The sequence below is a fragment of the Eubalaena glacialis genome, chromosome 13 (genome assembly GCF_028564815.1).
Source record: "Eubalaena glacialis isolate mEubGla1 chromosome 13, mEubGla1.1.hap2.+ XY, whole genome shotgun sequence".
Lineage (NCBI taxonomy): Eukaryota > Metazoa > Chordata > Mammalia > Artiodactyla > Balaenidae > Eubalaena > Eubalaena glacialis.
In genome coordinates, this window is record NC_083728.1 from 90,790,466 (window position 1) to 90,817,792 (window position 27,327).

The window sequence follows — 27,327 nt, forward strand, 5'->3', positions numbered from 1 at the left end:
CTTCCTTACTTGACATCTTAACACATCAAACATTGTGTTTGAGAAGCTAGGTCTTCCAGTTAGGGGTGTGTGTTTGTGTGTTTCCAAGAAGAATAAAAGCAACGAAAGGCAATTATTGCTTACCTCTTCCCACCCTGCCTGCCCTAATAAAAGTCAAATAAATACCATCTTTGCTGTTGTTTGCAGTCGTTACTTAAAAGGGAGATAGATATCCACCCAAAATAGGGAAAGGTAAAAATATGCATGCATTAAACTGAAATGCCAGTATGAATAAAACATTTATTTTTGCTTCCCCTCAACTGTACAGAAATAGTTTTTATTTTTGTACAGGCATACCTCATTTTATTGCACTTCACAGACACTGCATCTTTTTTTTTTTTACAAATGGAAGGTTTATGTCTACCCTGCATTGAGCAAGTCTGTTGTTGCTGTTTTTCCAACAGCATTTGCTCACTTTGTGTCTTGGTGGCACATTTTGGTAATTCTTGCAATGTTTCGAACTGTTTCATTATTATTATATTTGTTATGGTGATCAGTGGTCTTTGATGTTACTATTGCAAAAAGATTATGACTCGCTGAAGGCTCAGGTGATGGTTAGCATTCTTCACCAATAAAGTAGTTTTTAATTAAGGTATATACATTTTGTAGACATAATGCCATTGTACACTTAATAGTACATTGTACAGTATAGTGTCAGCATAACTTTTATATGCACTGAGAAATCAAAAGATTCATGTGACTCCCTTTACAGCATATTTGCTTTTGCCGTGATCTGGAACTGAACCCATGATATCTCCAAGCTTAGGGGACTGGTAAGCGGGCACAAGCAGTGCCGCTATGCCTGCTTCCTCTTGGGGGCTGGCACAGCCCCTCAGGTTTCTCCCCTTGAAACTCTCAGAGGTTGACTGCTGACTTTTCAGCAGATGGTGGAGTGCATTTCAGAGCCAAGGTGGTCCAGACACAGCTGTCAGTATGGACTTGGGGCCTGAGGGCAGAGCAGCAGCCTGGGCCTCGGGTTTTTGCCGACTTTCCTCACCCTCAGGAAATGGGCATTGCTCTGTCTTGCCCCCAGAGAACATTCTGGTGCTTCTTAATGAAGCTGCTTTAAAGGGTTAAAATGTTGTCACCTTCTAGGAGACAAATCACAGAACTTCCTGTTCTCTGTAGAATGAAGAGGCTTTGCCTTTCTCCTGTGTCAGCATTGCTTGGGACAAGTACTTTTTTTGCTGGGCTTTATTAGTAAGTTCTCTGTTTTGAGAGTTCTTTTTTTTGAATACAGTTACATGAGAAATATTCATGGATGCACTGCTCTGGGTCCAGCCCTGTGCTGGGTGCCATGAGGCTGTAAATATCAAAGAAATCCATGCTGTTGCTTATGATGCAGCTAAGGAGACAGTCTGGCATAGTGGATAAGACCGGGATTTTGTTGTTAAACCTGCTCATGCTTTAATTCCAGCTCTTCCTCTTCTTGGCTTTGTGACCTAGGGTAAAAACGTCATCTCCCTGAGCTACATTTTCTTTATCTGTAAAAGGAGAACAATTACACCTATGTCGTGGAGCTTTTGTGAAAAGTAAATGGCTTGTCAGTTTTATCTCAGTAAATCTACACCAGGGGGGTTGGGGGGGGCGTTAAATGCCATGATGTAGCTGAAGTGCTTACCCCACTGCCCAACACTTCCTCAGTCAGTAAACAGCTGCTGTCCGTACAAGGAAGGCAGAGACTGATGCCGACAGTGTGTACAGGTGCGGTGCAGGCTCAGGTGAGGACAGGAATTCCTAGAAAGGGGGAACCTCTCCCAGGTTTGTAAAATCTTTTACCACAAGAGCACAGAGTTCCCCTAAAGTGGGCAGATGTGACGTCCCATCAGAGGACCAAAAGAGGACTCCTCACTTATCTTAATTTTTCAAATCATGTACTGAAAAAATTTCATTTCTTATTAGCATGCCACAGTGGAAAGGGGATAGATTTTTGAAGCTAAATGTTTTGCTGACCAGTATGTTCTGTCAGAAATAACCACTCTCAGTTCAGCCCACAGTGTTCAAGTTGAGAGAGAGCCCCGTTCTGCCCTGGGGACAGCTGTGTCTTAAAGCAGGCTGCTCGTGGGTTTGCTCTCCATGTCTCAGTTGCTTGGTCTGCACCACTGCTGTGTCCCCTCCTTTCAGGTTCCTCCTTGATTTTTTTTTTTTAACCCCTATCCAGAATGATTGGCATCTCAGGGAATGATATTCAAAGAGATGAGTGTAGGAAGGACCTAGAAACAAAACTGATAGTACATTTTGCTGGAGAACTCAGAATTAGTCACAAAGGGAATATTTTTAAAAATCTTTGGTTCATCTCCATGATTCGTTGGTAATTGTCTTCCTAGCAGGGTGCTGACCTTGGAGTCTTGACCATCACCCGCACATGCAGTGCAGCAGGCAGCCCTGGAGGTTGGGGCTGCTCGCTTTTTGCTGTCCTCTTAGCAAAGGGACACACCTCCTTGTCTGTCTTTTGTTGTTTTGGTCTTTACTAAAATATACTGTCTGTGGTGCTTAAAGAAAAAGATTCTGTGGATTAACAGGTTTGTATGGGCACTTTATTAAAATAGGAACTCTCACCCTTTCTCATGGTTTTTATGGCCACCATTAGCCATTGCTTATCAGACTCATAGCAGCCTAACCCTGTTCACAAACCATACGGGGATCAGAAGCTTTTTTTTTTTTTAAATTGAACCATCTTTTCCCCCTTTATTTATTTATTTATTTATTTATTTATTTTATTTTTGTGACTGTGTTGGGTCTTCGTTTCTGTGCGAGGGCTTTCTTTAGTTGTGGCAAGTGGGGGCCACTCTTCATCGCGGTGCGCGGGCCTCTCACTATCGCGGCCTCTCTTGTTGCGGAGCACAGGCTCCAGACGCACAGGCTCAGTAGTTGTGGCTCACGGGCCTAGTTGCTCCGCGGCATGTGGGATCTTCCCAGACCAGGGCTTGAACCCGTGTCCCCTGCATTAGCAGGCAGATTCTCAACCACTGTGCCACCAGGGAAGCCCGGATCAGAAGCTTTGAGTGCCTCTCTTTCTGGAAACCACATATTACTTGTTGAGTGCCTTTAGACGTTTTGCTAAAATAATGCATTTTTCTGTGCCTGTGGCCTCATCAAAGGAGAGATGCATTTTGATTCAAAATCTTTAGAAATCTCACATTAAAAATCCCTCAAGAAAAAAAAAAAAAAAAAAAAAAAAAATCCCTCAAGAATTGATAATCTACAGAATATCTTTTTATAGAGTCATTTGCCTCCTTTTTGTCTTTCACTAATTGTGTTACTAGGTGTCAGCATCTTAATTTGTTTTAGCCATCCTCATCGTGATGTCCTTGAGGAAGGAGTGTGTGTTGTGTGTGCGTGCATGTGTGTGGTGCGTGTATGTTGGAGAGCAAAGCAATAGTGTCCCCTCTTTGCATTCTCAGCACAGAGCACTGCAGGGCTTCCAGCCTTCCAGGTAGAAGAAAAATTGTTGCTATGGTAATAACACAAGCACGAAAACACCCTGTATCCCCCTGGGTGTCTGTGTCAGGGAGGAGGAATGCAGGCAAGGGAAGCGGTAGCAGAGAGAAATGTTCAGGCAAAATCAGAGTGAAGCCTAGGCTAAAGCTGCCGCTGGATGGAATTTCTTGTGTTTACTGTTGAATTCAAGGTCATTTTCCGATTGCTGTGTGGTAGCTGAGAAATGTAAATGGTCTTTTACTCCTCAGTGTCCTCCCTGACTTGGAGACAAACAGAGAATGAGAAGGGCCTCTGTCATCTCTGTAGTTCCCAGAGGCCACATGGCCTTCTCCCAGGCCACGGTTAGAAACGAGTGTCTGTATCTGTGGCCAGTGTACCGCTCCAAGTGGGACCGGCCACCCAGACCCACAGCACCCACTGCCCTTCGTCTCCAGTATAACGGGTTAAGGAGTCAACCTTGCCGTCTCATTTGAAGCCAAATGGCAGCTTTTGTGCTCTGCGTCTGCATTACATGCTAACGTCCCCTGAGAAGATGGACTGGGAATCACCTTGGTAACTCAGAGCAGTGCTGAGAAACCAAGTGCAGTCCGCTGAGGTTGGCTTGAGGAGCACAGCCAAAAGCTAGCGTGCTGCTCTGCCAGAAAGTCAGAGCCAATCTAGTCAGGGTTCCTTGAGGTGGGAGTTTAGCATCATAGTTATACCCGGCGGAAGTCACAGTACCTGCCAGCAGCGCTCTTGCCGGCTTTTAGGGGCTTTCTACTCCTTGTCCACTCAAAGTCACGCAGCTAGCAGGTGACAACATCAGGGTGACAACCCTGAATCAAATCCAAGGTTTTCTTACTTATCATTATTTGTGTGTTTTTAGGTGTGATTTTGGTATGATCGTTGGTTTTTTAAGGGTCCTTGTCTTTTGGAGATACAAACTGAAATGCTTACAAATGAAATGATGTGTAGTCTGGGATTTGCTTCGAAATTATACTGGAAGAGGGAGGATGGGAGAGCAGATAGGGTTTAGAGAAGCCAGGATTGGCTCTGAGGTGATAATTATTAAACATGAGTGATGGGTACATGGGGTTCATTATATTACCTACTTTTGCATATATTTAAATTTTTTCATAATAAGTTAATTTACAAAACAGAAATCTAGGTGTGTTTGACTTTTCTATGTCTGTGCTCTGACCTACTTTGCTTTACTACTTTGAGGGCACCTCACTCTTGGAAACTGGCAAGACCCTTCACTCAAATATTCTTTTTCATGGTGTAGTCACTTTTTTAAGAGATGAGGAAAATTTGTAACATAACAGGAAAATGTCAGCAGCTATTTGTGAGAAGATTAAAGGGCTAGTCATCCTGGAGAAGGGAAGGCTGCATGTGTGTAGTTTCTCTATGGGTACAAGATTCTTCCATACAAGTGGTGGTGACCTGATGTCTTCCAACTTCCCTGAGAAAACAGACTTCAACTGACTGTCAGGAATCCAAGATGGATCACTAGACTATAATGTAACCAGTGAAACAGGTTCCAGGAGCCTGGGGCCCTGCGCAGAGGCTCACGTACAGCCCTCGACAGATTCTCCTTCCTCTAGGACGACTGGCAACGTGCGGTCTAGCCCCGAGGCCGGGAGGGAGACCAGATGACCTTTTGAGTGTCCTTCCAGTCCAGAGTCTCTGATTTCTAGAATACTGAGGGCTTTCAAACTGGCATTGGCATTTGGTTTTCAAAGAGAAGTAGACTAAGAATTTCTCAGATCAAATCCCTAAAGCCTCATAAAAGCACTTTTCAGTTTTATTTCCCATCAGAAGCATATATATGGAAAGCATTTTAAGTTTCAAAAGCTCCCTAGAAGCTGATCCAGATTCTAGCCCAAAGAGAGTGAAACAGATCGCAATTTTTTTCTTCTCTTGTCTTTGACAGCAGCTTGTCCTTTTGCCTTCCTCTCCCCTCTTCTGTCACATTTTGCTGCTAAAAATCTCTGTTGCTCCCTGTCCTGTGACCACAGCCCTCTTTCCTCCAAGGCCCTCTTGCCTCCCTTAAAACCCTTCTTTTCTCCCCCAAGGCCAGCGCCCACTCTGACCTAACTTTATCTCTCCTGGCTTGGATCTTTTCTCCAGGTGGCACCCTTGCCCCTAAACCCTTCATTCCATGGCTCTGCCTGCCGTGCAGGTCCTTCCCTCTCCAGAGCTCTGGACTCAGTCCTTCCTAAAAACCTTTTTCCAGCCATCATGCAGAAGCAGCCAACAAGGGTCTTGCCCCTTATCCTCCCCGATGTTACTTCCTTCTTCTCTGAACACGTTTGTGAGCCACTCCCTCAGCCTAGACTTGTGCCAAGACAGGTGGGACATCGCTGCTTGGTCGGAATCTTGGTCATTCAGATACTTATTGAGCGCTGCCGTGCCTGAAGAAATGCAAAAGGGGCAGCCACAGCCCTAACCTAAGGTCTCGGTTGGCCTCGACAGGAGGCCAACTCCTGTGAAGACAGTTAAGTAGTGAGAAGGTGATGGTGACTGCTCTAGGGAGTCAGAAGAGCGCTCAGGAAATACTCCCTGAAAGAGCAGGGTCTTGGCCTGACTGGGACCTAACGGGTGGAGATGGGCGACTGGTACTCTGACACGAGCAAAACTGCACAAGTGGTCAGCCAGTAGACAAGTGTGACAGAGCAGGAGAAAATGGCGCTAGGAAGATAAACAGAGCCCAGATTGAAGAGGGCTTTGCAAAGCAGAGTAAGGACAGTGGATCTAATTCTGGACACTCCAGGGAGCTATTTGCAAGCCTGATGTTGGGACAATGTGATCAAAGTGCAAGGAGGGTGGACCTTGTAGAGCCATGAAAGAGGAGTGGGAGTTGGGGAGAGATGAGATACAGAATGTTAGGGGAGCTGGGAAGTCTTGTCAGTTTAGTTACCGTAACGGGTCTGGTGCCGCAAGACCTAGGATCACACAGTGCTCCCGTGGTCCTCGGTTAACAAACCCTCCGGTCCCAAAGCCCATTTATGTAGTGCCTCAAGTACTTGCTGTGATTTTTTTCCTTCTCCAGAAGGCCTTGATGGGGTTGGATTGGCCTGAAGAAACACAGTCTTCTGAGGGCTGATTGGGGGCTGCAGCGGAGGGGCGGCAGCCATCAGGGGCAATGGTGGAGGCGCCAGCCCAGGGCCAGTGGTGGACACAGCCTGGGCACGGGTGTCCAGGAGGCTCCTTCCTCCTGCAGGGCTGTCCCGGAGCACAGCCCCTGTGGGTATAGGGAGTGTTGTGTGGAGGGAGCCCAAAAACGAGACACTGGACACATCCTTTAGTAGCTGCTGCTTTGGTACAGTTCCGTACTAGGATGTTTGGTTTTTTTAGTCCTTGGGTGCTTTTTAAACATGGAAAAAACCACGTAACCATCAGAGTTTTTTCCCCACACATTTTAAAAGGCTTGTTTTCCAGCCGAAAGCTTGTTGGATTAAGCTTAATTTCTCACTCAGATGGCTTAATTTCCCTAACTCTGATGTGCATACAGAGATTTGCTAAATTTTCCTTTTAACAACATGCTTTCCCAGCTGCTGGGAGGCCTGCTTTTTTTTCTGTGGGCCTCCTGACAGAAGTGCAAACCGTTTAAGGCCTTGTGGTACCAACTGCTGTTTATTACCACAGGGACTTGGATATTGCTGTGTTTTCCCAGGAGTTGCATTTATCTGGGGTTTGTGGCTACTCTCCTGTCCCTCTGAGCCATATGGGAGGCAGGGACCAAGGTTGCCCTGGGCTGCAGTAAAAGCCACAGCCCCTCCTTCAGAGTGAGGTCACCTCCCTGCCCAGCTCCAGTCCTACATCCTCATTACGCAAGGAAGTGAAGTCTGTTCCTTGGATGCGATCTGATTGGAACCATGTTTTCTGGGACACCTCTGCTTAAATCTTTCAGCAGAACACAAACAGCCTTTTTATGGCTTGTTTTGTAAAAGGTACATTTTCACAAGAATGAGGCTTGATACCGTTCATAAATAAACACATCCCTTTGCCACCCAGGCGAAGGAAGAATGCATCGGGGAGCAGTTTGGCTGGGCTTTTGCTTTTCCCTCTCTGAATGCCTGGCGTGCACTGTCCATCCAAGGGTGGCTGAGGGGAGAACACTCTCTTGCTGCCAAAACCACAACAAATGACAACTTTCCGTTCTGTCATCTCTCTCCGCTCCACTGCTGGGCAGGCAATTCATTTTTCTACCATAAAAGGGCAACAAAGCTTGTGTAGAGCCGTGGTGCCTTCTGCACTGCAGTAAGAAAGCAGAAGACAAGCTGGGGAGAGGGACACGTCACAGTAGGTACAGCAGCACGTTGGCCGAGCCCACGTTGCTGCTTTGGCCAGGCTGCTGAGCAGCAGCCTCAGTTGGAGAAAGCAGGGCAACGAAGGCCTCCCGTCTGCCTGGGTACCATCTACAGCGCACGCTCCTCTAGTGGGACACAAGTGTGTAGTTCAAACCCTGTTAGGGGGAACTGCACTGAGCCTGCCCAGGTGGTTCTATGTTACTGGCATTTGGTTCTCTCCATTTGTAATTGTAGGCGCTGGATTTATAAAGGGCGTAGAGGGGACTCATACAGCCCATACATCTTCACTGTGCAGACGAAGAAAAGGGGTTAAGTGCCAGGTTCACGCAGCTTGAGGAAACTATCACACTTTCGTCTTTTGGTTATATATGAACTTCGGGTTCAGGGTTAGCTCTCTAACCTATGTATGTCCTCAGTGGTCCATTAGTGTACAGTTTGACTCAGTTAAAGGTGAGTCACAGAAGTCTTGACTAATAGAAATACAGTTCTTAATTGATGGGTTCAACCAGGGTTTCAAAAAATAGCTGTTCTTTATAGTGTTACCTGTAAAATTCATGGGTCCTTTAGGTGATTGTAAATAAATGTGCAAAGTCAATAAAGGAATAGGTAGAAAGCAAACACTTAGCAATTTTGACAACATATAGAGCACTTTGGAGCTAGGGGCTGCGAATTTCCTGCCCCATGCGGCCTGGCAAAGGAACCAGGATACCAACTCAACACAAATTGAGCTACAGCACAGAAAACGCTGTTTCAACAGGAGCCCCACGCCAGTCCATGGCCACCCGTGCAGATTGCTGCTCTGGGCCTCTGCCTTCTCTGTGGGCAGCGGCTGCTGCGCTGGAGAGAGCAGGTTCTCAGATTGAGCCAAGAACAGTGCCCACATCTTTTTGCCTGGCTCCCTTGAAGATTTTCCTATAAAGAAGAACTGAGATTTGCTTTGTCATTTAAACTTACCTTAACTCTAACTGCATGTCTGATTTCAAAGCGAATACTGGAACTGAACTGAGCACATTCCTAAGGGAATAAAAATCATGTCCAAGAATCTTGCTGATCTGGAAATTTGGGAGGAAAGCAAGGATTTTCAAGGTTAAATTTTATTACCCAGATAGTGCTGGTGGTCAGAGTAGATTCTGAGCTCATTGGCTCAGAATCAAAAGTTAACTCAGAAGTCATTCCTGAAAAAGAATATCACTGAGTAGAGATGGCAGAAACAAGCTCAGTGTGAATGATTGATTCAGTATCGCATACCTCAACCTTGTTGGAAAGTGTAAGACTAGTTTAAAACGTTATCCTTCCGGCAGATAAAGCAGTTGAGTAGTCAGTCTTCAAATAGAAATTTATACAATTCTTTTTTAGTATGACCTTTCTAAGTTCTTTTTTTCTCAGTAGTGTAAAACTGAATATCTTATTAATCTATCAGAGAGCTAATTGGTATGTTTTTCCTTGGTACTTCGCAAGATCTTCACTGCCCTTGGAGTAAACAGAAAAATGCCCCAAAGAATTCATCTCCACTGCACACCTCACACATTCTTCCCTTGTAGAAACCTTGGAAGCCCTGGTTTTTTTGTCAGAAGCAGGAAGTGAATTTCATCTTCAAGAACAATTACTAATTCTTATTAAGTGTAATTTTTATAAGGCTAATTTCTCAAGCAAATAGCATTTCTTTCTTGGATTGAGTCTCTCCTTCCCCATCCATCACTGTGTATGCATGCCTGGGCGTCCTGGCCATGTGGTGACCAGCTTAGAGACATCAGCCTGCTTGCTTCCTAATTTGGTCAGAGTATGCTTCAGGCAGCCTTGCCTAACTTAGAAAAACACAAACACAGGGAGTAGCTTTGATACAGCAAAGGGGAATTTCCTTTTATCAAAAGACCTACAGTTTGCCTCTTACTTCCTCTAAAAAAAGGAAGTAACACTTTGGGAGGCTGTAGCTTGCCCTGCAGTTCCCTCTTTACGCCTGCTTCTTCATGCCAGCTTCTTCCAGCTAGTTCCTGCTCTTTCCTCCTCAACCTTCTTAGTGCCTCTCAACGTTTACAGTTTAATTTTATTCTTAAGGATACCCATTTTCCACTTGAATGTTCAACAGGGAACAGATTACATATGGACATTCCTACAATGGCATACACCAGGGGTTGGCAAACTTTTTTTGTAAAGGGCAAGATAGTAAATATTTTAGGCTTTTTTGGACCATATAAGTCTGTCAGAGCTGCTCAGCTTTGCCTTTGTAGCTTGCAAGCAACCGTAGACAATATGTGAACAAATGAACGTGGCTGTGATCCAGTTAAGATTATATTTACAAAAAGAGGCAACAGACCAGATTTGACTTGTGAACCAGTACACCATAGCATTAAAGAGAATGACATGGGTCCAGTTGTGCCAATCTGGAGCTATCACCAAGATGTATGAAGTAAAAAAATAAAATAAAATAAAACAAGGTGTAGAACAGTGGGTATTGTATGCTTATATCTGGGTCTCACATGGGAGGAGGAGGAGATGGGTGCCAACATGTGAATAAAATCTGTGTGGAAGGATAAATAAGAAATTGGTTACAGGGAATTGCTTTGGGGGAGGCTTACTCTGAGGGTAAGGTGGGAGAGGGGGAGTACTGTGCGTGTACTACTTTTCCAACTAAAAAATAACTGCACCCATTTTCATCAACCCAGTCATCTCTGAACTTTTAAAACAAAAGGATTTTATTTTATTTGTTTTTAGGGAACTTGAATGATAGACATGTGATTTTAAAAACATGCTTGTATATTTTCAAACCCATAGACCTTTCTCCTGGATCCCTGTGAGGGCTGACTTTACCACCCTCAAAAGGAGTGCTTTGCCTCAGGTTGTAGGTGACGTGATGCAATTTTGTGGCCAGTGGAAAGAGCTGGAACTCTGGCAGCTCTGCCTTTCTTCTCGCTGGCCTTTCTGCAGGAGCCCCATCTCTAGCACACAGGACCGTATGCTGCCAGTGAGAAAACCTTGGCGCAGAAGTCAGAGCCCCGTGGGAATAGATACAGCTTTCAGTAACTATGATTCAAGGCTGATTCCAACTGCTTCCTTTTCCCACAGAGACTTATTTCTGACTAACAAGTAAGGATGGGTTCTGATTCACCCAAGCATTGCTATCACCGGCTTTTAAAATGTCTGGTTTTGGTTGTGAAACCAGCAGAGAAAGTTGTTACTTTCCTAGTATGTAAAGCAGTTCACTTTTGGTAGGTGAGGGACAAGTGAAAGGTTGTGTCTGCTTAGAAGGTAATGTAGCTATAAACAGCTCAGGAGTCACAGATGGCTGTCCACCTTGCTTCAGGGCCCCCTCCCCCATCTCCTAAGCAAATGTTTTTCAGATAGCCATGCTAATCCTCTCCCATGCCTAATTTGCAGGCTTGTTTGCTGTCATTCGGTTCTAATACAAAGATCTGTGTAGGAATGTTGGATATCGTACCTTTTGAAATCCCCCCTTGGAAACACGGTGGGATGGAGATTTGCAGAGATGGGGAAGCAGTTGCAACAACATCGTCTTCTGTCTCTTGCACTGAAGGAGTACCTGGCTGCCAGACCGGGACCTGTTCTGCATCACTTGTCTTGACTTTCCTGTAAAAGCTTAAGTGGGAAGGTACCAGTTTTGCTGAACAAGCAGGCATTGCCTTTTATAAGAGAAGTCATTTAAAACACCAGAAAGGTGTTTGAAAGATGCTGGCATAGTTTCCTCTGACCTCAATTTCATACGCTGGTAACTCTTCAGTGCCTGAGACTTAGCACTGACACCCTCCCCACCAGGTGGCCAGAGGCATGTGTCCACTCCAGAGGAGAGGAGAAACTGTACTCAGCTTGATGAAGGACACTGAGAAGTGCTTCGCCGTACATACTGCCCCTAAAGGGAAGCTGGACGTTTTAAAAAATAAATTTAAAACTAACTCCCCATCACCTCTCTCCCCCACACCCTCCCTTCTTCTCTCTCTCTCTCACTCTCTCTCTCACACACCATACACACGCACCACACACACACACACCACACACACACGCACGCTTTCCTCTTCTGCCAACACCGCCTGCCTCCCCCCAGCTCTCCCCATTACTGCTTTTAACCTTGAAACCTCTGTTGCACATTTATGCATTCATCCTGTTCCTGCTCTTGCATTATTAATGGGCCTGGAGCAATCCAGCCAGAACACTGACATTACTAATTACTGCTTATAACCGAGAAGTAAGGAGCAGGGAGTAAAGTGGGTCACAAGACGGTGTCATAACAATAAAATACTGCTGTCAGGCAAAATTGCTTGGTGTCTGTGCTGTTTGTTGAGGGTAGAGGTGGATCTTCACCATAAGCTGACCCAGCAGAGACCCTGTTGGTGGGAGGGGAGGTGCTCTTCACATCACATCGGTCACCCCAGTCTCACTGTCTGTGCACAGGGTTAGAGAAGAGGGTGCGTTTCTGTCAGAACTTTGAAACATCCAAAACTCTTATCATGGCAGAACAACCCCTTTGAAAGCGAGCTCTTTGTGCGCTGGCGGTATGAGCCGTACAGGACTGTGTTAAAGTGGCAGGAGAGGCATTGCAGGGAGACTGCGGGGAACCGGCTTCCGCCCTCGCTTGGCCATGTGCTGAGTGCTGGCATCAGCCCTTCACCTCCAGGTCTGAGTCTGCCTACCTGAGTTAAGTCTCCCTCCAGCCCCCAGATCCCAGCTTTGCACGAATGTGACACGTCGGTGGCGTTGGGAGATGTGAGCTTGGCAGGACGAGCACGTGCACGTACCTGAGGTACAAAAGACTGGGCGGCAGAGCGCTGCCAGAGGGCAGGGGCCAGCAGCCCCCCTTCTTCCCTGTGGAACAGAGCCCTGCTTATGCGAGGGCGTGTTTGGTTGACGGCCCCTGTGAGCTGGTGTAGTGGTTTCTGTGAGAGGTGAGGACAGCACCTCCTCCCGTTGTTGCTTCAGGGAGAGGAGAATTTCATGCCGCTGGAGCCGCCTTTAATGTCATCTGGGGAACCTTAGCAAACTGATCTCTAATCAAAAGCCTGCCCAGCTTCTGAGGAACACTGACCATGTCTTCTAGAGTAAGAGGAAGTAGAAAGGGACTTCAAAGGTGTGAGTAAACTCTAAGACAGTTGAACTCTGCAAACGTGGGTTACCTGCCCCCTCACGTATCATTTTCTTGAACGCTTCATTTCTAAATTATTTTACTCAAGTGTGCTATCATGCGATTACAACCCTGAGTCCAGGAGAAAAGGAAAACTACTTTGAAATAATGTTTTTTAATTGTTGAAAAGCAGGAAAAACCATTTTGAGAGGACACAAAGCTTTATATTTTTCTTGGAAAGAGAACAGCTTCGCAAAAGTGAGGAGTTATTAATCGTTTGACGGTAGAACTGAAAGGATGTGGGCTTCTATGTTCCCTGCTTCATGATCTGCCTCTCTTTTCTTTTTCTTTTTTAATACTAAAAATACAGCCAGAATTGAGAGAATGTAGGGAGAATGAGTCATGGTTCTCAAAACTGAAAGTAAATCCTGTCGCTTTTCCCACATCTCACACACCAGCAAGATGCTGAAGCAGGCCGCATGGGAGGGCAGGCACTCCTTCCAGTTCCACGCCCCCGGCTCTCCCAGTGGGCATGAGTGGTCCTGGTGGTGGTGCTACATCCCAGGAACTTATTTTGTCTTAAGGTCTTGACATGAGGGATGGAGCCACGGCAGATCCACTTAAGGAAGAAAAGTTGTTTCCTTAATCCAATTCTTTGAATGTTTTCATTTGTTTGTTTTTCTATTCTCTCACTCAGTCAACATTTGAATTCAGAATCTCTTAAATTTTTACTTTAAAAAGCAGTGATCTGGGAATTCCCTGGCCATCCAGTGGTTAGGACTCAGCACTTTCATTGCCGGGGCCTGGGTTCAATTCCTGGTCAGGGAACTAAGATCCTGCAAGCCGCACAGCGCAGCAAAAAAAAAAAGATGATTAAAAAACAGCTATCTGCATAGTAATGTTGACTGTTATCTTCATTTAGGAACCTGAGTCATACTTTATCAAAAGCAACCCTTTCTGGCTTCCCTGGTGGCGCAGTGGTTAAGAATCCGCCTGCCAACGCAGGGGACACGGGTTCAAGCCCTGGTCTGGGAAGATCCCACATGCCGTGGAGCAACTAGGCCCGTGCACCACAAGTACTGAGCCTGCGCTCTAGAGCCTGCGAGCCACAACTACTGAAACCCATGCACCGCAACTACTGAAGCCCGCATGCCTAGAGCCTGTGCCCCGCAGCAAGAGAAATCACTGCAATGAGAAGCCCGCGCACCACAGCGAAGAGTAGCCCCTGCTCGCCACAACTAGAGAAAGCCCGTGCGCAGCACCGAAGACCCAAGGCAACCAAAAATAAAATAAATAAAAATAAATAAATTTTTTAAAAAAACAACTCTTTTGTTGATCAGAAAGTAAGATAGATAAATTGAGAATTGGCCCACTGCTAGAGTCACCAGCAAAATTTTTCATAACCCGTGCCAAAATATATATATATATATATATATATATATATAAAAAGACCTATAAGTACTGATCAGGAAATCTCTCCAGGAAGTGCACTGTCAAGTGCAAAAAGCAAGGTAAAATGAGTGCAGCGTTAGCTTTTTTTCTGGAATGAAACACAGGCTTTCACTCATTATGCCTTTTTGTATTTCTCAGCATGTACATGTATCTTTTTTTCTTTGACCGGTGTCCACAGAGATTTAAAAAACAAAGACTACCCCAGCATAGAATTCTGAGCTTCAGCTGACCACTTTTTCCCCTGACGTTCAGTCTGTTTGGAATGAACGAGTCGGTAGCTCCTTCTCTTTCTTCATAGTTTCTGAGTATGTGAATGTGTCATATTAAGTAGTTTTCACCCTACTTCATTTACCGTCTGCTTATACTTTTCATAGCTTTTACTCTACTTTTTCTCTCAATATAAAAATAATTGAAAGAGGATAATCATTGCCAGAATTATCTCGGTTTTACACAATTCTGTGCTTTTAACAGCAAAATGAAAGCCTGGTGTCCTCACTGGCCAGCTGTAGGAATCCAGGACTGGAGGCAGGAATGTCTTTTGTTAAGAATACTCTCGTGACTCTTCCAGGAAAGCTTGGCAGAGCTTCAGACAATGTAGACAGTAAAGTTCCATTTTCTTCACTTGAACTGAAGTGCTCCCTCCGTCTGTTAGACCTAGAGCCGTGTCAGAAGTAAGTGAAATTCACTAGGCAAAAACTTTTGACATTAAATGTTTTGGGGACTTCCCTGCGGTCCGGTGATTAAGACTCTGCGCTCCCAATGCAGGGGGCACGGGTTCGATCCCTGGTCGGGGAACTAAGATATCCCGCATGCCACCGGTGCGGCCAAAAATAAAATAAAGTAAATAAATTAAATAAAAAAAATGTTTTAAGTTTTCTCAGGGAACAGAATCAATACACAGAACACAAAGACTTTGTTCATTGAACAAAGATCTGTTCTCTGATATTTATTTACTGCTCCAGTCATCTCTTTAGTTTCATTTCCAAAAGCCAGGACCTTTTATCAAACATAAGTAAAATTGTCAGAACAGCTGTTTTTTCCTGCTAGAGAACAGGGGAAAGAGTATGATAGGAAGTTAATTGTAGTGTGAGTTTGAGAATCCTGGGCATAACCTACGTAAACTAGGCAAGTCCTTCAATTTCTTAGTAACATGGTTTCCTCATATGTGAAATGGATATGATGACATTCTCTCTGGGCTATCTGAGGATTGAAGGAAGGGATATTAGTGAAATTCTGAGACAGCACCTGTAATCTTTAAGTCCTTGAAAATGTGGGTAGGTCCATTTATCTTCTCCCTCCCCTCGGACTTGGGAAATAAACAAAAGACGAGGTTTTTACTGTTCTTGATTCCTCCTCATTTGAGGCATTTGGTTTCTCTACTTCAGTCTTCTCTGAAATGATATTGCTGGATCACTTGGGTTCCTCCTCTGGAATGAGATCTACTTACCTTAGAATCTTTCAAGGGGCAGAGGAGCTTCACACAGACTTTTGGACCTAGAAGAAACTTTAAAATGTCATTTAGATCCACTGGTGTCAGTGTGACAATCCTTCCACAGTATCTTTGTCCAAAAATTAGATACGAGTATACTCTTTCTTTGGTTTCTGAAAACTCTGCCTCTTCCCTTAATTTCGAGGTTTTGATTTGGAACCTGGTATTCCTGACAGATATATTCAGTTGACCATGGTAATGAATCCAGTTGGAATAATCAGGGCTTCTGCTTTTGTCTTTTAAGACCTTCTGTAGGTAAAATTCCTTTACCACAGATATCCCTGTCTTTGAAAACTTTGTTGATAAGTTTTCCAAACTCAGCCATCTTAGCTCAGGCTGCTATAACAAATTACCATCCACTGGGTGGCTTAAACAACCAACATTACTTCTCACAGTTCTGGAGGCTGGGGAGTCTAAGATCAAGGTGCGGGCAGATTGAGTTCTGGTGAGGGCCCTCTTCCTGGTTTGCAGATGGACATCGTCCCTCTATGTCATTGCGTGACGAAGAGCAGAAGGGACAGGCTCTCCTGTCTCTGCTGACAGCGAATCCCGTTCATGAACACTCCACCCTCATGGCCTTCAAAGGCCCTGCCTCCTAACACCACCACACTGGGGGTTAGGATTTCAATGTACGAGTTATCCAAGGACACAAACATTCAGTCCATAACTCCAACTCACAGTGTTTTTTAAGAAATAATTGATAACTACAGTTCCAACAGAGCCAAGCAATTTAGACAAATCATGGGACCCTTTTGTAGATGATTTGGTCTACATGGTGACAGCCTTTCCTGGAGGCACCGACGGTTCTGACCAGTAGCACTTAATCAGAGAACTGATAACATTCAGACTGTAAACTGCTTACTGTGTGACTGTCAGCAAGTCATTTACTCTGACTCTCCTCATCAGAAAGATGGACGTGTAATTCCTATTCCACCTCCTCTGAGGGTGGTTGTGAGAAGCAAATGAGGTTCTGTGAGGTGAGAGCACTTTGACAAAGAGTCAAGAGCTGTTCAGAGACCACGTGGCAGCAGTAGTGTTCTTGAGATTTTTGACAAGTAAACACTTTTTTAGAAATGGAAGATTGGATACCTTCCCTTCAAGACACACAGTATGTTGGGGTGACCAGTCTCTTTCATGGTTGATTTTCAAAGAGAAGGTTAACCCTGGAAGATTGACACGAACAAGGAAATAAAGTAGAAGATCCCAGGAGAGCAGAAGCAAAGATCCAAGATGCGTTTGAGGGCTGCCCCCTCAGGATCCAGAGGGGCAAGGATCAGGGAGAGTTAAAAAACTAAGTGGAGATTATCATTGGATAACTTATGTGGAGCCTTAAAAGTGAAGATGTTTATCAAGGCACATTTTTCTAAAGCTCAGTATGGACTGAGATTGTATCTGCATTCTTTCTGCCATGTTTTTACAGTGTGTGCTTCACTAAATTTTTTACATAGTTTTCTACAAGATTAGTACTTAGAATGCATTATAATGCTATGAATGTAAAGAATTCACATTTGAAAATGTTTTGCTTTTGTCCAAGCCTTCTTAACATACGTATTTAATTACAAGGCATGAGGATTAATGGGGCTTTGAACGTGTAAAGCTCTTTTCCTGAGATTAATTTGATTTAATTACTCCTGAGATAGATGTTTGCAGCCTTGGTGACTTGCCATTTGGATGCAACTGTGAGAGAAGAGTGGCTAAACCATGACTTCTGTACGGTTCAGCTTTTGGCTATTTATTTCCCTCCCACTGCATACCCTTCCCTCTCATTTTCAGCTTGTCACTTTGTCCTTTTGGTTTTGGGTGGAAAGAGGAAAGGTAATAGAATTCGCCTCTGTGGAGTTCATCTTGTAGCTGGCTGTATTTTCAAAGTAGTAATGTTTAGTGTACATTCCTTAGTGTTCAGTAAAATACAGTAACAGAACAGTTTCTGCGGCCCTGCTCTCCCAGACTTAAAAAAGTCCTCCCTTGCACCCTGGGTCCTTCAACCTTGGTGGCCTATGGGGAGGGGAGGAGTAGGCCCAGGCCCACAAAAGAGCCCAGACCCCAGACAGGGGCCAGTGGGAGTCCCCCTCTCGTAACATTAGTCGCATCTAGTTCTGAAGGCGGAGGAGGTCAGGGAGCCTGTGGGGCACAGAGGAGGAGTGGCTGTTCAAGTTCACTGTATTCCTTTTCAGCTCAGGCCACCTCCACCAGGGGAGCCACCCCGTGTCCACACATGTGCAGTGGGTGACAGTCAGGGTGCTTCCCTGGTCCCTACAGCCCGAGCCCAGTGAATGAAGGCTCGCCCCTCTTTCTGCTGTAGTCTGGCTCCCTGTAGGAAGCAGAGTGTGGCATGAGCAGCCAGTGGCACGGGTGGAGGGGAGACGGAGGTCTGGCCAGCAGAAGCTGGCTTCGCCCGGCGTGGGGCTCACCTCAGCAGTCCCCAGCAGCCTCGTCCACACGCGCCTCAGCAGGAATGGGTGCGGGGCCTGTGGGTGGGGGGCAGTGCAGATGGCCCCAGCAGGAGCCCACTTTTCCTTCTTGGGGGAGCTAGGCAAGGTGTTTCATTGACTTCTTTAGCCACCTCAAAAAAAAAAATGAGGCACACAGTTTGATTTGCTGAAGGAGGGAACCGTGCAAAAGTAAAAGCTTCGTTTTTCCTTCCTATTTGTGAGGTGCCTTTTGGACAGATGCTGCTTGGGAGCCCATTGGAATAGCTGTTAAGAAATCAATAGAGCCCCCTTTCTCCCCCTCTGCTCCACAGGCGGGGCACAGGCACCCGGGCCTGAGGGCAGCTGGGGACGCTACATGACTACTCGGGGTGATCTTCGCTGCCACTGACATAAGCCAAGCTGGAATTTCCAGAAACCCCAGGGAGCATCGTACAACAGGTGTGGTGGCTGGTGCTTCCTGCACAAGCAGGTCAGGGATAACAAAGTCTGGCAGTAGTTTCAACCTCAGGATTTTTTTTGTTTGTTTGTTTTTGTTTATTTGGTTGTGCTGGGACTTGGTTGCGGCAGGTGGGCTCCTTAGTTGCAGTTCAAGGGCTCCTTTGTTGCTCCACGTGATCTCCTTAGTTGCTTCATGCAAACTCCCAGCTGTAGTATGCACGTGGGATCCAGTTCCCCGATCAGGAATTGAACCCGGGCGCCCCCGCATTGGGAACGCAGAGTCTTAACCACTGTGCCACCAGGGAAGTCCCTCAGGATTTTTTTTTTAATGCAGACTCCCATTTAGAAAGCCCAGCTAATGGAAACACATGTTCGGCCATCACAAATCAGAGCCAAACACTGGCCAGGCTGAACTGCTTCTCTGCCCACTTGTTCTTCACACATCACTGTCTGCTTTTATCTAGGCCTTAACTCAGCCATGGCGGCCTTCTCACCATATGTCACTTGTCATATCATAGTGTTGCAATTTTTTTATTATTTATTTATTTATTTTTGGCTGCATTGGGTCTTCATTGCTGTACGTGGGCTTACTCTAGTTGTGGTGAGCGGAGAGCTGCCCTTCGTTGTGGTGTGTGGGCTTCTCGTTGCGGTGGCTTCTCTTGTTGCGGAGCACAGGCTCTAGGCGCACGGGCTTCAGTAGTTGTGGCACACGGGCTCAGTAGTTGTGGCTCGCGGGCTCTAGAGCGCAGGCTCAGTAGTTGTGGCACACGGGCTTAGTTGCTCCGCGGCATGTGGGATCTTCCCGGACTAGGGCTCGAACCCATGTCCCCTGCATTGGCAGGCGGATTCTTAACCGCTGCGCCACCAGGGAAGCCCTGCAATTTTTCTTTAAACAAAAACTACCCCTGTCCCCATCCGGAATTAAGTTAGAAAATCCTGTCTCTCACTTGTCTCTGTGGTAATGGCCAGAGTAATTAGGCTATGAACTCTGCTCGGCTCATCATGGGCTTTGTACAGATTCTATCCCAAGACACTAATATGATTGCCACCCACTTCCCCCAATAATAACTGTATCGCTCATTGATTATCTGCTGCTGTGCTAAGCACTCTGAAAACTCTTACCAGTCCTCAGAGTAACCCTGAAAGGCGTCATCATCATCCCCAGTTTACCAGATGGGGACACTGAGGCTCAGGGGTTAAGTGCACACCTGTAAATGGCAGAGCCAGGACTGAGGCTCGAATGTCAGTTTAGAAAGTTCTAGTGAAGCAGTTAAGATCACAGTGCCTGAGTGCCTGTGACCTTGGAGTCTTCACAGGGAGAGTGGGGATAATGTGGTACCTGCTCGGGGTGTGATGAGGAGTGTGGCAGCACCACCAGGCTCTCTTGTTGCTACGTAAGAACAGCAGCTGTCGGTTATTGAGCACTCACATTTCTCATTTATGTTTACAGAAATCCCGCCAGGTACTTGTTTTCCCCGTTTTTGTTTTGTTTTTGTTTCCCCGTTTTCTGCGGAAGCAGAGAGGCCAGGACTTTCTCAGGGTCACACAGATTCCTCTGATCCTCTGCTCTGCCATGTGGTGCTGCACCTTTAGCTTGCGGGCTGGCATTTACTTTTTGCCATATGACTGTAGTCATTCCATATGTACACTGCTGTGCCTTGCTTTTTTACTTAACGTGATGTAAGCACTTTTTGCATTCTCTAACCACGTGTAAACATGTGTCATGGGTGGCTGTCATTCCATCAATCAGATGTGCTTCAGCTTATTCACATGCACCCCTGAGCTGGAAATGCAGGAGGCTTTCCGCTTTTGTTGCTGCAAACAATGCAGTGCACGGCCTTGTACGTAAAGCCTTCTCTTTTTTAGAATTATTCATGAGGATAGATCTCTAGAGTAGGACACCTGGGCCCAAGAGAATCAATTTTCTTAAGACTCTTAAGACATAGTTCCAAATTTCTTTCCAGGATTGTATATGGTTATCTTTCCTCCAGTACATGCTGCTTATTTTAAAAGGAAAAATGTCATCTGTTCTTCAGCACAGAGACTGGCTGCCCCAGGCTGAACAGTGACACATGCTGCCTGGCTGCCCTTCAGAGAGGCACTGACACCTTTAAAGGGCTGCTTTGTGAAGTAGCCTTTGAGGTGATTCCAGAGGATTTCAAGACAAAACAGGAATTTTCGGAGTCCAGATTTGAGCAAAAGCAAGTATAGGCCAGCACATCGGTACAGAGTTTGTCCTGGCAGCGTGACACCCACTCTGGTCTCAGTTGTCCTTCTCTGAGTGGACAGTTGTGCTTGCATTTTAGTGCAGGCGTTTCTTGATTGTCCCTGCCGTGAGGAGAGAAGCTGCTGGGGTAAAGAAACAGCATGAGAAGAACCAAAACAAACCGATGGGGGCTTCCCTGGTGGCACAGTGGTTAAGAATCCACCTGCCGATGCAGGGGACACAGGTTCAAGCCCTGGTCCGGGAAGATCCCACATGCCACGGAGCAACTAAGCCTGCGAGCCACTACTGAGCCTGCGTGCCACAACTACTGAAGCCTAGAGCCCCTGCTCCGCAACAAGAGAAGCCACTACAATGAGAAGCCCGCGCACTGCGAAGAAGAGTAGCCCCCGCTCGCCGCAATTAGAGAAAGCCCGCGCGCAGCAACAAAGACCCAACGCAGCCATAAATAAATAAATACATGCATACATACATACATACATACATACATACAAACAAACAACGGACGTGCCTGTGAAGCCGTCATTGTGAGAGTGGGCACACGTGTTCCGTCATGGTTGCTGTTGGCTCAGGGAGTTTGTCACCTTTGGTCACCTTTGTAGCATCCTTTTTTTTTAATTTTATTTATTTATTTATTTTTCGTTTAGATTCTGGTTCTTCCACCACTACAGGGTCCAGGCTAGCAGTGATTCTGGATTTAGGCTTCTGGAAACACAAGAGTGGGTGGGTTTGAGGTAGAGCTGAGAGGACTGGCTGGTGGGATGAGTGTGGGGGGTGAAGAAAAAGGAGGAATCCAGGGTTTTTGCTTGCGCAGCTAGTGGGTGGTGGTGTCCCTTAGTGATACAGAGGAGACTAAGAACAGCTTTGTGGGGAGGTGAGGGGATCAAACTTTGTGTTTCAGACGTGTCTGTGATGCCTTTTAGACCTCCAAGCGGAAATGTTGAAGAGCCAGTCGGATATGCAGGCCGACCACTTAGGGAAGCCGTCAGAGCCAGAGTAGAGCCAGCCGGGCACCACCGAGCCTGCCTGCGTGGGAGAGCCTCAGAGCCTGGCGATCCTGCCTGCGCGGGAGACCCTCAGAGCCTGGCCTGTCAGCTGGGGAGGCAGTGGGTGAGGGGGGACTACTGGTTTTGCCTAAGAGAGTTGAGGAAACATTATAGAAGTGACTTTAGGATTGGACCTGGAAGGCTGCTGGGTAGCTAGCGCAGAGGAGTGGGGAGAGGCCTCCCAGAAGAGGACACAGCATATTTAAGGTGTGTTTCTGAGGGAGGGGTGGGGTGGTGGCTGGTGATGAGCCATTTGGTGAAGGGACAGTCCTTGTGGGAAGAGTGTGGGCGTCTTCTTGTTAGCAATAGCAGGTCCATCCAGGGTGGGAAAGGGGATGATATGATCAAATAAAGGTTTTCAGAAGATTATTCTGGCAGCAGTTTGAAAAAAGGACTGAAAGTGAGAAGAGATTGAAGGCAGGGAGGGCAGTAAGAAGACAGCGTAAGGATGCAGCTCAGCCACACACAGGCAGTGCAGTGCAGTTAGCGCTGCTGCTTTCATCCTTAGAGTGATGGCGGAGCCACCGTGCTCCCTGCCCTGGGGCTCTGGCAGCTCAGCAGAAAGGTGGGTATGAGTGGGCCAACATGCTGTGTGGACAGTGGGGGTTCTGGCTTTATCGATCCAAGTGTGTTGGGAGGGCTGGTCTAGCTGCTCAGGTTCTATCTCACCAAGGGCAATTCTAAAGACACTCCTGTTCCTGTTTCTGTAAGACCAGTTGTTTAAAATGCACACACTCACCTTAATACTCTCATTCTCCTGGTGGCTTTTTTTCCTTCTCTTTTTTTTAAAATTGTATCCTGCAACAGCACATTCCACTGGCAGATTCCACAACAGGAATGTTCTTTCACTTGCTTGATTTCAGTGGTTTGATTTTGTGGTCTGTTGCCATAGCGCCTGGAGCTAAGGCCTTATCAAATAACTGCGCATCTGGTGAAGACTTCAACTCCCAGGAACAGGAGGCAAGGAGAACTGTCAAGGGGCTCTCCGGTCAGCTCTCCCAATACTGGGAGGCCTCGCCCAAGTTCTGGCTTCCTAACAGTCTGTTCCACCAAATACATCTCTTTAGTGTATCCATAAATGCACCATTTGTTTATATAGTATTTTCTCTGTGCTGCACCGTTCCGGGGCTAAAGAATTTGCCCAGAGTCACTAGACAGTGGCAAAGCAGGCTGTTAGTCCAGCGCTCTTCACTGGGGCTGGCTGGAACAGCACTGCCACTGCCTGCATTCAAATCCCAGCCCCTCCACCACCTAGTCATGTGGCCTTACACAGCCCACTTCACCCTCTGTCTCAGTTTCCCCTACTGTGAAAATAGGGAGGAGAATAGCCCCCTCCTAAGAGATTGGCTATAAGGATTGAATGACTTAATATAAGTAAGATGTTTAGTCCATGGGCACTCAGTGAATGTTAGCTGTTATTATTATTCATCCCACTGTGTATCTCATTTCTCGTACTCTTAGATTTGGCAACTTTACTCAGTCTTTTCAATATTCTATACTTGTGGCTCCCATAAATTTCCCTGTTGCCCTTCCCAGGGTTGTTCCAATCCCTGTGTGGTCAGAGTTATTGGAAAGTAACTGGAAGCCAACCATACTGCCCGTGTTGTTTCCATGTGCTCATCCTCCGCTCACCTGCGGCATCCTCAGTTTCCTCAGCAGTGTCTACGGACCTGGGTTTCGGTTCTTTAATGCGCTCGTTGCTCTGTCAGTTCTCTCGATTTTCCTTTGCCTTTTAAGTGAGAGAAACCAGCTCTCACTTGGTAACCTGCTGTCCAAAAACAGGCTCTGCCACCTTCTGTATGAGGGGGCCCCTCCGACCCATGTTATTGCTCTAGACCCCATGGGGCAGGGTTTTCCTGCTGCTATGCTTGGCAGGCAGGAGGCCTGGAGGCCCAGGCTGTGATGATAGCGATGGCAGAGCAGCAGCTAAAACGTCTATTAGTCTACTGCTGGGTGCCGCCACCCTGTGGGTACTAGAAGTGCAGCGTCTCATTCAGTCCTGTAACTCTGTTATCTCTCCTTCATAGACAAGGAAACTAAAGCTGGGAGATGAGCTACTAGCCCATGGTCACCATTCAGTGAGTGGCCGAGGCAGACCACCCAGATCTGCCCAGAGCCAGTCTCCTGACCACCAGGTTGTGTGGGGAGCCCAAGTTGCCTTAATCTGTCTGAATCTCACTTTGCTCATCTGTAGAATGAGATTAACTGTACATACTTGGTGAGGCTGCGATGCTGGTCAGAGGATATCTCGGGCAGATCTTGACCATGTTAGTTCCCGTCCTGAGACTGGGCACAAGCCTTAATGTTCTGTAGATCCTGTTTATTAAATGTGGATAAAAATATTTACGTTGCATGAGCTCAGATGACGTAAAGCTGTATTGCGTATTTCTCTGCATGTGGGTGTTTTCAGTAAATTGAAAGCCTTGTAGATGACAGTGAGATGGGAAGGTTTCTGAAGACCATTTTCTTACTGGTCTAGTGAGGAACTGACAGTTACAGCATGCAGTCAGCAGAGGGCCCCAGAGCCTCACAAATAAGCGCAGATTCTGGCCCTCTCAGGGAGGCCAAGGCCAGCCTTCTTTGGCTTCAGTGGGCATGCAGTCAGGCAAGCCCAGACTGGAGTGCCCATCTCTGAACTTGGGAGAAAACTCCACCACCTCTGATATCAAGATAGGGGCTAGGTGGAAGATAGAAATCACAGTTAATTACAGAAGTACAGTTGCAAAATCTGGTGGCCTGGTAGTTGGGAATATGTGTAGTCTTGCTTTGAGGGTGGGGCAGAGGATTGTGTGGTATGCCATTGTATGTAAAAGAGGAACCCATTGGCTCTGCAGGAACCGGGAGGTGAACAAGAAACTATTTATCTAACTCCTTCACACCCCAGTATCCCCTTGCTCTGGTTTTTATTGGGTTCTGCTTTAGTAACCCGCCTGGCCTCTGCATGTATAATCCCCTCCCTGGGCAGACTCTTTCCTGGGAAGTCCTGTGCAACGCTTCCAGGATTGTGGACAGCAAATGCAGAGTGAAGTAATGACAGACACACCTGGAAGAGGATTAAGCTGTTTGGCTCTTAAGCCTCAGTATTAGCAATTGAATGGCCAGACTCCAGACTGGTTATTAGTAATTTCTTTCTAATCTGAGGATCCTGATTGTAGGTGAAGTGACAAGCGCTTGGAACGATGCCTTTATAAGTACTTGTTGTTGTTAGAGTCTACCAAAAACGGTATATGGACCTTTGTTTTTATTTTTTTTTTTTTTTATGGTTTTTTTTGGCCAAGCCACACGGCATGCGAGATCTTAGTTCCCTGACCAGGGATCGAACCCGGGCCTTTGGCAGTGAGAGTGAGGAGTCCTAACCACTGGACCATCAGGGAATTCCCTGTATATGGGCCTTTAAATTGTGGCCTGGATCTTATATTTCATTCCCTTTTTTCCCCATGGATGTCCCTTTTTTTCTCCTTTATAGTGGAAAGCTTAGAAAAATGGCAAGAAAGCCAAAAGAATGCAGTTGTATCACTAGCAATAAAATTTATCTCATGCTCACCTTTAGTGAATGTAGGAGGCATTCATTGCCTGTGCTGCACATACAGTAAGAGCACATAGTGTTCAGAGGGCAGGGGAATCCTTGGTGACTCCTTGATTGATGCATGGAAATGCGTGTTCAGCAGTCTCTAAGTAATATGTGTTTGCCCTGAAGTGAACACCTTGACAGTTTAGAAATAATGCTAATACAAAATAAAATCATTTTCAGCTTCCCACGCCTTATAAGTTACATCAGAGTACCCTGAAACTGTTGGGTGGGCAGGCCCCACTCGTGTGTGTGTGTGTTTTATACCAGTATTTTACTTAAACTGGGCCGCTAGGTAGGTTTTCTTAGGAAGGTCATAGAACAGAACAGAATCTGGTTTGTTTTGGTTTGCTTTTGTTTGGCTTTGTCTTTAAGAAACAGTAACCCCTACCCACTGGAAACATGGACCTTGGATGAGAGTATTTCCGGCATTCACTGGTCCCATTTTGGAGCACCCCAGCTGGATGCACACCTGGTCATAGGCCCAAGGTCAGCCTTGAAATAACAGCAGGGGACAATGGCTGGAGGGGAAGTACTTTGAACCTGAGGCCCAAGGAAGGCCAGTGGCCTTTCTGTCTGTCATGGTTCTCATATTGTACTCTTTGTGAGTCCTTTATTTCTTTACCAGTTGTTAGGCCTGAAGTGCCATTCTTCTGCAAGAATAAGGGCTTAGATTAGACTGGCTTTTTCCAGCACAAGCCTACTCTTTCTAATTGTGCACCTGTCCCCCTTTTGTGCCCTCTCAGGGTGTCTGGGGTGCTGTTTGTGTTCCAAGAGTGCCATTGAAGCTGTGGTAGCCATGCAGACAGGCAGACAAGACCGAAGCAGTAGGTCTGGAGCAGACTGCACCGCTTTGTTCCACGCAGAAATGCCATGTGGACAGATGCTGCAAGGAAGCAGCTCACTGGCTCTGCTGCAAGTGCTGCTGGGAGATTTCCCCAGCAGCGGTTCTGACAGGGCTTACCTTGTTTCAGAGTTGTACTCATTTTTTGCACCTGCTGTCAACACTTTTACTGTCAGCTTCGTTTTGTGTTAAAATTTGCATAAATTTTTAAGGTATGAAGCTGGGGAAAAAGGAATTTCTTTCAGATAGAGGTGGTGCTATGAGCTTCATGATCTGTGTGGTCCTGCCTCTCTCCTCCATCCACGGAGATACAGCCCAGAAAAGTCACTTCCCTTGCAGGAGCCTTAGATTCTTGTCTGTGACTCACTTGCCTCTGTGCAGGGGGTTAGGGATTGACAAGATGATGGGTGTGAAGCACCCAGTACAGTAAGTAGTATATAGCAGGTATTTAATAAACGATGCCATATCTAAGTCTTCGAGAGTTGATACTTCTTCTTTCCATGCTATTATTTTAAAGTCAAATTTTAACCTTTCAATTAAATTGCGGGAGTGTGAAGCTAACATATTCAAACATTAACCGTTTTACATCCACATTGCTTTAAAGGCTCCCTTCTTTGTGCTCCTACAAGTGGGTGTCAGCATTTCTTTGAACAGTCTTCCCAAGGATTCCTTGACTGGCAGATTTTTCTCATAGCCTGTGATGACTTAGGGTTGTGTGGGGTTTTTTGTCTAAATCTAGCCATATGGAAGAATTTCTTATCTCCCCATTTCACCTGGTCGGACTTTCACTCTGGACTGTAGCTGTGGCCTCCTGCACTCAGTCTCCTGACTCTCTTTTCCTCCCTCTAGTCTGCCCTATAATGTTGTCAGCCTTGCTGTTCCTTCACATCACCCAATTAGAACCTGCAGTGGCTTCTAGAGCCCAGGCCTTTGACACTCTTTCAAAAGAAGGAAATCTGGCCACTTCCTCCTGATTTCTCACAGACCAGAC

At 46.2% G+C, this 27,327-nt stretch overlaps 1 protein-coding gene across 5 annotated transcripts in view; it reads left to right on the forward strand.

Annotated features, from left to right (window-relative positions):
• RNF216 (ring finger protein 216) overlaps positions 1–27,327 on the forward strand; it is a 169,325-nt gene that overhangs the window by 83,824 nt on the left and 58,174 nt on the right. Inside the window, exon 14 of one of the 5 annotated variants that reach the window (XM_061208525.1) lies at positions 18,528–18,598. The exons of 3 other annotated variants lie outside the window; for them this stretch is intronic. In XM_061208525.1, coding sequence (XP_061064508.1) covers positions 18,528–18,575 — 48 coding nt within the window. In that variant the 3' untranslated portion in view covers positions 18,576–18,598. Of the gene's footprint in view, positions 1–13,765; positions 14,117–18,527; positions 18,599–27,327 lie in introns of those variants that run through there. One more of the 5 variants, XM_061208524.1, reaches the window with a different exon arrangement.